General features: G+C 36.6%; 1 protein-coding gene across 1 annotated transcript in view; it reads left to right on the top strand.

The window, feature by feature from the left end:
• LOC106879044 (multiple PDZ domain protein) overlaps positions 1-11,783 on the top strand; it is a 293,438-nt gene that overhangs the window by 18,483 nt on the left and 263,172 nt on the right. The window contains exons 3-4 of the mRNA XM_014928462.2: positions 4,567-4,810; positions 11,302-11,503. Of these exons, the coding sequence (XP_014783948.1) occupies positions 4,567-4,810; positions 11,302-11,503 (446 nt within the window). The remainder of the gene's footprint in view (positions 1-4,566; positions 4,811-11,301; positions 11,504-11,783) is intronic.

Here is an 11,783-nt window from a genome sequence, read left to right as displayed (position 1 = left end):
TATATATATATATATATATATATATATATATATATATGTATAGGCTTCTTAAACAAACAGTATTAGTGGAACTCAGTACATGAGTATTTTTACTTCTTCATATTTAAGCAAAGCGTGGCATAGTGCTTAGGGTGTTGGACTTCCAAGTGTAAGATTGTGGTTTCAATTCCTGGACCAGACAACGTACTGTGTTCTTGGGCAAAACACTTCATTTCATGTTGCTCCAGTTCACTCAGCTGTAGAAATGAGTTCAGCCTGGAGAGGGATGGGCTCCACCAGGTTTTCTCGCTCAAGATACGCTGCATGGCTGCAGTGCCCCAATGACTACCAAGGGGTTAATGGATTTGTCATTGTCATTTAATTGACAGAAATTTACAAAAGTAACCCAAGGGACAGGAGTCTGCTGTTTGGCACTTAGCATTATTTTGCATGAAATAAATGCCATGCACAAGCTCTGTGCCCTTGAGTAGCTTTTGCAAATTTCTGCCAATATTATATATATATATAGATAGATATATATAATAGAAATATGTTACAAAAACAAAATAGAAACTACACGTGGAGATGTAAGGGGAAAGTAAGGAGAAAAATAAACGAAAATGCACATTGGAAATCAAAAGAAGTAAAGGCTTTTTATGAAAAGTAACGATAGATATATACAATTAGATGAACTGAGGTAGGAATAAAAGTAATAAAAGTCATTATTGTGAGTTGTTAAAGAGATTCAAAAGCATATCGGTTTTGTAATATTACTAATCATTGCTTTGAATGCACACTGAATACTGGAATATATATATATAGACATAACTGTGTGGTTAAGAATGTTGTTTCATAACTATATGGTTCTGAGTTAAGACTGCTGCATAACATCTTGGATAAGTACCTTCTATCAAACTTTCCAGCTGGCCTTCACCTTGTGAGTAGGACTTTATGGACAGAAACTTCAAGAAAATCTATCGTGTGTATCTTTGTGCATGTGTAAAATACATCAGAAAGAATCTTTTTTTTCAGATGATGATGAAATCACAGTTTTATTATAAAATTCTGTTTATTGACATTTTGGTAGAATTAAAGCAGTTAACTGGCAGAATTGTTAGCACACCAGGCAAAAATGTTTAATGGCATTTCATTTGTCATTACATTCTGAGTTCAAATTTCACAAAAATCAGCTTAACCTTTTGTCCTTTCATCATCATCATCATCATCATCATCATCATCGTCGTTTAACGTCCGCTTTCCATGCTAGCATGGGTTGGACGATTTGACTGAGGACTGGTGAAACCAGATGGCTACACCAGGCTCTAATCTGATTTGGCAGAGTTTCTATGGCTGGATGCCCTTCCTAACGCCAACCACTCAGAGTGTAGTGGGTGCTTTTACGTGTCACCCGCAAGAAGGCCAGTCAGGCGGTACTGGCAACAGTCACGCTCAAGATGGTGTATTTTATATGCCACCTGCACAAGAACCAGTCCAGGGGCACTGGCAACGATCTCGCTCAAAAATTCTACGAAGGCCAGTCAGGCAGTACTGGCAATGACCACGCTCAAAATGGTATATTTTATGTGCCACCTGCACAAGAGCCAGTCCAGGGGCACTGGCAACGATCTTGCTCGAAAGTCCTTAGACATGTCGCGGGCACAAGTGCCAGAAAGGCGATGCTGGGCACAGGTGCCATCACAAATTCACTTTCGCTTGCCCCAATAAGTCTTCGCAAGCTGAGTTTCATGTCCAATTTAACTCGATTTCGATTTCACTTGCCTCAACAGGTCTTCGCAAGTGGAGTTTAGTGTCCAATGAAGGAAGGTACGCCTAAGTGGACTGGTTGAGGCCTTAGATTTAGATCTCACTTGGCTTGCTGGGTTTTCTCACGCACAGCATTTGGCAGAGTATCTACAGCTGGATGCCCTTCCTAAACGCCAACAACTCAGAGAGTGTAGTGGATGCTTTTACATGCCATCGGCATGAGTCAAACTTGCAGGCTTTGTGCCAAAATTTGAAACAAATATTTTGATAGAATCGTTAGAGTTCCATATAAAGTGTTTAGTGGTGTTTGTTCTCACTTTCTACATTCTGAGTTTGAGTCCTGGCAAAGTCAACTTTGTCTTTCTTCCTCTAAGATCATTAAAGATAAAGTACTACTAAAGTACTGGTGCCAGTGGTATTGACTAACTTTCTCCCTTCAAGATTGCTTGCTTTGTGCCTAAGTTAGAACTGACAGAATTTGTAGCACATTTGACAAAATACTAAGCAGTATTTGTTTCAGCTCAATGTTTAGAGCCTAAATCCCCCTGAGGTCAAGTTTCGGGGTTTATAAAATAAGGTACTAGTCAAGTACAGGTGTCAATGTAATCAACTAGCTCCACTCCTCTCAAAATTGCTGGCCTTGTACCAAAATTTAAAACTTATTTTTTATTATCTTGCATTATTATTATTATTATTATTATTATTATTATTATTATTATTATTATTATTATTATTATTAAGGCGGTGAGCTGGCAGAATTGTTAACATGCTGGGCAAAATGCTTAGTGGTATTTCGTTGCCACTATGTTCTGAGTTCAAATTCTGCCATGGTTGACTTGGCCTTTCATCCTTTCGGGGTTGATAATAAAAAGTACCAGTTGAGCACCAGAGTCAGTGCAATTGACTAAGCCCCTCTCCTAAATTGCTTGATCTTGTACTGAAATCTGAAGCCATTATTATTATTATTATTAAGGCAGTGAGCTGGCAGAATCATTAGCACATCAGGCAAAATGCTTAGCAGCATTTCTTCCAGCTTTTTATGTACTGAGCCCAAATCCCACCGAGGTCAATTTTGCTTTTCATATTTTCGGGATTGATGAAATAAGTACCATTGAACACAGGGGTCAAAGTAATTAACTAATCCCACCACAGCAAAATTTCAGGCCTTGTGCCTATAGTAGAAAGGGTTATTATATTTAACATATTCATCATTCTTATTTTTTCCCTTATTTCAATATATTCGGCTGCTGTGAAAACTAGCAACAACATTATGTAGAAACTATAAATGTTTCAGTGTTTGAAGAATGAAATCTGATATAAGGCAAGTGGTGAGGTGTAGAGAGATAGCAACTACAGCTACTACTACTTCATTAATGGTGACAACCACTACAAAATAATTACAAAATTAAACACACACATATTCACTCTCACAACATCCTCTTGAAATCAAAGATTGAAAAAAGAAAGAAAAAATCAACAAATGATATATACATAAATATAAATGGAAGTTTCAACAACAATAAAAAAAATCTTTTATTGATTCTTGAATTGAGAGAAATTTCAATATTAAAAACATATTTCAAGTAGGAGTAATTCTGAGATGATACATGTATATGTGTGTATATAATATATATATGTACACACATCCAGACATGCATATATATATATATATACAGTTGTGTGTGTGTGTGTAATAACCTCTTGATAATAAAATAAATAATAAAAAATATAAACAACAACAATAATAAAAACTGAAAAACATGATTTCTATAGAATTCCAACTAACATGTTTCCTGGTTTAATTTAACTTAATTTTTTCCCTTATGTATGTATGTGTGTGTGTGTGTGTGTGTATGTGTAGTTGATACATTGAATTTTATTGGCTGTTTCCTGCTATTGTCTTTTATTATTAATGTTTAACTTGTCTTCTGCAGTGGTAGTGGCAGCACTGTCGTTGTTTTTGTTGTTATTGTTGATGTTTTAGTAATTTTGATCTGAATACAGACCTTTTTTTATATATATATATTTATTTTCCAAAGTTAAGCTATTTATTGAATATATTCAGTTTCTGTTTGAACTCTGTATTCATATTTGAGCTGAATGTAGCTTTTAGATTACTGTATTCTTTGATTCTTTGATTCTTTTATTCTTTGATTCCTTTATCATCTTCACTTATCAGATAATAGTTGTATTAAGGCACTACCTTCATCTAGTTGCAGTCATTGACCTGTAAACCAGACTGTTAGTCTCAGACGCCCATCGATCAAGTTTTGGCCGTGTATCTACAATTATAAACACAGGCCTGAGCCAGGTGTTTTTTTTATTTATTTGCACAAGACTCATAGTGACCCCAACATTGATGTCTCTCCTCTACACGTCACCAATTTTGTCCACAGGAAAGGGACTATTCTTAAAGACCAGTACAGCTTCACATCACTTTCACTGCAGGTTTTCTCATCAGATTGATAAAAACTGGTACAAGATATGGCAAGTAATCTTGTCAAACTCTCTAACAGTTCTCCCAACAAGGAAATATTACTTTTTTGAGAAACACGTGAATACATTTAAGTGTCAATTTTATTTTTACAAGAAAATGGATGCCTGGGACTTCAAAGTTTTACAATGAGCCAACTTCACCAAACTGTAAATTTTTTAGTATTTTGAGCTAATTATAAGCTCACTCTCTAAGAACTGGGAAGATTAATTTTGTTTGACATTCAGCTGGAACTGTTAGCTGCAAATCTTTGATAACCCTTTATAAACATCACTTTATTATTTCATTTAAAGATTAATTATGGTTTACCATTTTATTTTCTTTCTTAGGTAAATCTAAAAGCTCATATTGGCCACAAAAAGTCTGAAAGTGTGGATAGTTCATCATCCGATCATTTCACCACAAGTGACCTTAAAGCATTTTCATCACCATCATCCACACCACGCACAATGTCTCCAAGAATGTCACCGCTTCCATCACCAATTTCTTTACGATCATTAAGTGGCTCTGTCGACTCCTTACCTGCTTCACTGGAGAAAAACATCAAAGTTCAGAAAGGACAGCAGCATTTAGGTTCGTTAATGAATTTTTTTAAATCATTTTTTTTTTTCTCTTTTTCAATGAAGATAAATATTTCTGTTTCAACACAAATTTTTTGTAATCATTATCATTTATTTGTTTTAGTCATTGGATTGCAGCTGTTCTTTGAAAGGTTTTGTCTCACAAATCAATCCCAGTACTTATTTTTTTAAGTCAAGGTCTTATTCTATCAGTCAATTTTGCTGAACCACTAAGTTACAGAAATATAAATAAACCAACACTAGTTGTCAAGCAGTTGGCAGGGGTACAATCACAATAACACACACACGTATCATTATCATCATCATCGTTTAATGTCCATTCTCCATGCTAGCATGGGTTGGATGGTTTGAGATTGAGCTGGTTTGCAGGGCGCTGTCTGGACTCTAACTGTCTGTTGTGGCATGGTTTTTATGGCTACATGCCCTTCCTAACACCAGCCACTTAACAGAGCATGCTGGGTGCTACACACACAATTATACAACTGTTCCACACAGTTTCCATCTACTAAATTCATTCACAAAGCATTTGTTAGCCCAAGGTTATAATAGAAGACATTTGCCTGAACTATTGCTTAGTGGGAATGAACCTGATACTATGTGATTGCAAAGTGAGATTCTTAACCACACAACAACCTGCAGAGTAACTTTTTGTAAAAAAGCCTTTTAGACCCTTGGTCCAAACTCAGAGACACCATCTGCATGAAAAACAATAGTTAAGTTTAGCGTATTTAATGTGAAGGGACACGGTTAATTAAATTTGATTCCTTATGGGTGTTTTCTGTTTTTCTTTTTTTTAAGAAAAAGTATAATAATATTTGAAACACTGGAAACTATTGTATTAAATGGGAAGTAAAACATAAAACAAATGTTTGTTATTCCATGTTATGATGGTAGCATAGCCCTGAAGTTTGATGGGCTGTAGGTATTCACCATTGCCATCATCACTGTCGTTTAATGTCTGTTTTCCATGCTGGGATGGGTTGGACAGTTTGACAGGAGCTGGCCAGCTGGGGAGCTGTCCAGACTCCAGTTGTCTGTTTTGGCATGGTTTCTACAATTGGATGTCCTTCTTTGCCAATAACTTCACAGTGTGTACTGTTATAAGACCAAGATATGTAGCGCATTGCTGTACTCAAGAGGACCCACCTACCACAACTGAACTGAGATCCTAAAATCAAGGCATCACATAAAAAGCACTGGTAATGGTGACACATAAAAGGCACCCAGTACACTGTTGATATTAATGATGATGTTGTATCAGTCTATATCCTATGATGTCAACACCAAATGTTAAAGCAGCTTTAGCTCCATCAACTGTGACAACCTACAGTGACTTCTTTTTAATTAGCTGAGTACAATATGTAAAACTCTGTAATAGCTAGACATATTACATAGGTACTTGAACTCTTTGTTCTGTATCTTGTGTTCTATTTTACTTTTCCCACCAAGCCTCTGTACAGCCTTATAACAGTTATGTTCACTAAAGCAGCATAGAAGTTAATTGGCTGAGTGCAATATGTAAGGCTTTCATCATAAAAATAAACATATTCCATGATGCATATATATTTGGTACTCTTTCTTTCATATCTAGCTTGTTTTCTATTTCATATAATATGTCAAGCTTCTGTACAGCTCTGTTGCAGATGGTGAAGGTTAGTTATATCTACAGAAGTAGTTGCTAAGTCAGTCTGGGTGCTGTGAGATCTCTTTCACCTGCTGATCTGTTCTTAACATTCGCTGACACTCTGTTGGTTATGACAAGGAAGGTTCCAGTTGATCTGATCAACAAAACAGCCTGCTTGTGAAATTTGCATGCAAGTGGCTGAGCACTCCACTGATATACATAGCCTTAACATGGTTCTCAAGGGGATTCAGTGTGACACAGAAGGTGACAAGGTTGGCCCCTTTGAAATACTGGTACAAATCATTTTTTGCCAGCTGAGTGGACTGGAGCAAAATGAAATAAATAAAGTGTTTTGCTTGAGGACACAATGCACTGCTAGGAATCAAACTTACAATCTTACACTCATGAACCAGATACTCTAATCGCTAAGCCATGCGCCTTCACTAAAGTTTTCATTGGGGAAAATATTGTAATGTCATCACCTTATAGGTACAACACACAGTTGCAGGCATTGATAAATCAGGTCATCTTTGAAAGCTAACAACTGATCAAACATTGAACATTCTGTGAATGGTCCATTGACTGATGACAGATGAAAATATTGATCTGAAAGAATGCCATTGATGGATATTCTGTATAATTTGTTTCACAACCACAGAAGCAATTAACCACGAGCCCTTTGAGTATTATATTGTGTCAACCTCTGTTACAAAGCATCTTTATGTCCAGGGCAATGGCATATACTTTATGACCTTTGACCAAGTAATTTTTCTCTGTCTGAGAATATATCATCATCATCATCATATTCATTACTAATGTAGCAAGCTGGCAGAATCATTAGCACACTGAACAAAATTCTTACAGGCATTTCATCCATCTCTGTGTTCAGAGTTCAAATTCCACTAAGGTCCATTTTGCCTTTTCATCCTTTCAGTGTTGATAAAATAAGTACCAGTCATGGACTAGGGTTAATGTAATCAGCTTCCCCTGCCCTCGAAAATTGCTGGCCCTATGCTAAAATTTGAAAGCATTGTTATATTTATTAAGGCAGCGATTAAGGGGGAAAGCTGGAAGAATCATTAGCACACCAGGGCAAAAAAATAGTGACTTTTGATCCATCTTTGCATTCTGAGTTCAAATTCCACTGAGGTCAACTTTTCCTTTTATCCTTTTAGGTTGATAAAGTACTTGTTGAACACTGAGGTTGATGTAATCAACAATCCCCTTCCCACCAAATGTCAGGCCTTGTGCCTATAGTAGAAAGGATTATCATTATTATTATTATTGCATGTCCAAGTGCCCAAGTATTGCTGGCTTGTGGGTTTATGTTGAACACCTGCTCTCGCATGTAGGATGGATCTGGCTATCAGCTGAATCCATTGTGAAGATTGCCCCACCACCCTCTTTTGGCCAGGAGGAGCAGGCAATTTATATTTGTCTAGTGGCTGTAGCGAAAGATGTAGTATGGTGGATCTGTTTGAAAGGGCTAAAGACAGACACTTTCCTCTTTGACCAAGCCTTCAACAACTTTTTCAAGTTTCACATGAAAAGGAAGTTGAGGATGGAGAGGGAAGTGTTGCCTTGTAGCAAGGTGCAGTGTGAAAAGACCAGTTCTGAGCGTGCACCTGTAAAAAAAAAAGGAGAAGGGCTCTTGCCCTGTTGTTCATGCACCTGTGGCTTTTGTGGGTTTTTCCACGAGTATCTTAAAGCGATTACTCTATTGAGAGTTTTAATTTGTTCAATTTTTATTATTACGTTGTGTACATGCGAAAATCCATTGTATCATCCTGTTTTTGTCTTTAATGTTGTTTTATGTCTTTTAATGTTATTTTATGTGAACCCTTGTGGCCAATAAAAGAACAAATTATTATTATTATTGTGATGAGCTGGCAGAATCATTAGCATGTTGGGCAAAATGCTTAGCAGGATTTTGCCCATTGCTACATTCTGAGTTCAAATTCTGCTGAGGTCGACTTTGCCTTTCATCCTTTTGGGGTCGATAAATTAAGTACCAGTGAAACACTGTGGTCAATGTAATTGACTAGTCACCTTGCCCGAAATTTCAGACTTTGTGCCTATACTAGATAGGATAATTATTATTATTATTATTATCATTATTATTATTATTATTATTATTGGTGGCAAGCTTGCAGAATATTCAGACATACTGCGTAGCAGCTTTTCTTTTGACACTTTGCATTCTGAATTCAAATCTTGATGAGGTTAACTTTGTCTTTCCTCCTTTCAGGGTAAAATAAAGTTCCTATCAAGTTCGGAGAATGGGTTGATGTAATTAACCTGCCCCTCTCCACCTCCCCTCAAAATTGCCAGCCTATAATGAAAATTAGACAATGGTAATGACAATGATAATATACAATCCCCTAAGATTTGGAATTGCAAGAATTTGAAGTGTAAAAACTGTAAAGATTGTGTTACAATAATTGGTACGTTGGGAACTGTAAGCAAAGATATAGACAAATGGTTGAAGGAGATTGGAATAGAATGTCCTGTAGAAGAGATTGGAATAGAGCTTCCTGTAGAGCCTCTTAGGGTCAGGAAAGATTATCAGGAGGATTCTAACCCCCTGAAAGACTATTGAAAGCTGATGGATACCTAGAGATACCTGCTGCCCACATAAATCTTCATAAATCCTGTCAGGAATAAGACTGAACCAGTTAAATCAAAGATAATAATATCGTCTGGACTGAACCTGAAATATATTTACTTGAAGATGGAATACTGATTCTGTTGTAGTCAGCCCTGGTTGAGCTGACCTATTATCAAAGATGCTCCAACAATGACCCACACCATCCTTCTCTCAAGCATGACATCTAAGATTACCTACATTATCTAAGTGTTTCTTTCTTCCCAAGATGATACAGTGTTAACTTGGGAGATTCAGGTGGTTTTTACCAATAGTTTAAACAACATTGTGGAAGCTCTCTCCGCTTATGTCAGTTCTGTTTCTTTATTGTTGTTATTGCTGAGTAATGACACAGCTTGATACTTTGACAGACTGGACTTTAAATCCTGCATTGGATTCAGTCTAACCAAAGATACCAAAGTGAAATCTACACAATATGTGGAATCCAACTTTTCATGACGTAGAACAGTCCAGATTAAACCTTGAGTCACCTACTCAACTGCCCATCAGTGGATTCCCTAGTGTAAATTATTTTAGAAATAACTCAAATAATGCAGGAGATTATGTTAAAGAGTTTAGAAGTTTGATATATAGAGATCAAGGAGTAATATTTGTTTCACATTTTGGCTCAAGGCCAACGATTAGTTGATTGCATTGACCTCAGTACTTGACTGGTACTTTATAGACCCCAAAAAGATGAAAATCAAATTGGCAGGATTTGAACTCAGAGTGTAAAGAACCAAAAGAAATGCCACTAAGCATTTTATTCATCATCTAATGAATCTGTCAGCTTACTGCCAACATAGGCACAAGACCAACAATTTTGAGGGAAAGTGGATAAATCGATACCATTGACCCCAGCATTCAATTGGTACTTTATTGACCATGGAAGCATGAAATCAAAGTTGACCTTGGTGAAATTTGAAATCAAAACTTAAAAAGTTGTAATAAAAATTGCAAAGTATTTTTACAATACTAAGAATTCTACATCATCCTAAAAATGAGGATAACAAGTTTGCTTGGCCAGGGCTGACCACAGAAGTAACTCTTGTTTCCTTTGTAAGGGTTAGGGTTAGTACATGGCTCTGCTGAAACATCTGAGACTTAGCTGTGAATTGTCTTCCAACTGATATTTATATCAACTGAAATATAAACCCAACTATTGATTATGTGGAAATGTATCAAAATAAAGATCTTTGCTCGACCAGGACATATGACAGTAACTCTACTGAAGAATTTACTTAAGAATTTGTGTACAACAAAAATATATATTTCTGTCATTCAATCACCACAGTGCCATGGTAAAACATACTCAGTCCACTCTATGAAGTGGTATCCAAATGAGTAGGGACAATGTAGAGTGTAGAAGATCCTTTCATCTGTCAAGAACAGATGATAATGTTTCTGGTGTCGGTATTGCAATAAAATGTACACAGCAGACCTTGTAAAGTGGTTGGTAAAGTTGGAATAAAGATTGTAGATGTAGAACAAAAAAAGTACCCTTTGGCAGAGACACTGTAAGGGCAAGAAAACTCTTTAGTCTGGCTGAAGTCATGACTACATCTCTAGTGTTGGTGCTATGATGAAACATACCCTGTGCACCGGTTTATGGATGAGCAGAGGTAACATAGACAAGAGAGTACTCATTCTTGTTGTTGAAGATATGACAACATTTCTAGTGCTAATAAAGTAGTTGTGCTAAAAAGAGCAGAGACAGCATAGGGTCAAGAAGATCTTTAGTCTGTCAAGGTCATGAGAACTTCTCTTGTGTTGGTTCTGTGATAAAAGGAATAAAATGCTCCCATCAGATTCTGTAAAGTGGTTGGGAAATAAGTATCAAGAATACAGAATAGAGAGAATGCTTTAGTCTTTGTAAAGACATAACAACCTCTCTGGTGCAGGTACCATTGACAAAATACTCTCAGTGCACTCTGGAGAATTATTGGTTTGGTCATAGACACCAAGTCTAAAATGAAATGTACAAACAAGATGTTGTCTAGTACCCTATCTAATAAGGTTGTAATTTTGAATAAAGAACTGACCTGGACCAGTGGTGAGAACAGGGAGGAAGCATTGCCATATTCTGTTTTCAAAATACTGTCTTTAATCTTGTCATCACATTCTCTATTTTGGTCCTTTAAAATAGCCAAACAGACTCCTATTTACAAAACAAAAATTTTATTTCTTACTTAAATGTTTTTTTCTTGTTTTATAGGTATTACTGTAGATGCTGTTGATAAAGGACTAAATGGTTGTGTGGTGAAATCAATATCACCAGATGGCGCTGTCAGTAAAGACGGACGTATTGACATTGGTGACTATATTGTGTCCATCAACAATGAAAACATGCGGAGGATCACCAATGCTCAGTCACGAGCAATTCTTCGGCGTGCGTCACTACTTGGGATGGATATAAGGTAACTGATCAACTTAGCACAATATATTCTCTCTCTCTCATGTATATAGATATATGTGTGTGTGTGTGTGTGTGTGTGTATTATTTTACTTGTTTGAGTCATTTAACTGTGGCCATGCTGGAGCACCACCTTTAGTCGAACGAATCAACCCCAGGACTTATTCTTTGTAAGCCTAGTACTTATTCTATCAATCTCTTGCCAAACTGCTAAGTTATGGGGGACATAAATACACCAACATCAGTGGTGGGGGGACACACACAGACACACAAATACTTATATA

The sequence above is a fragment of the Octopus bimaculoides genome, chromosome 23 (assembly GCF_001194135.2).
Source record: "Octopus bimaculoides isolate UCB-OBI-ISO-001 chromosome 23, ASM119413v2, whole genome shotgun sequence".
NCBI lineage: Eukaryota > Metazoa > Mollusca > Cephalopoda > Octopoda > Octopodidae > Octopus > Octopus bimaculoides.
The sequence above is the reverse complement of the archived record's forward strand: the minus strand, read 5'-3'. Positions and strand labels throughout refer to the sequence as shown.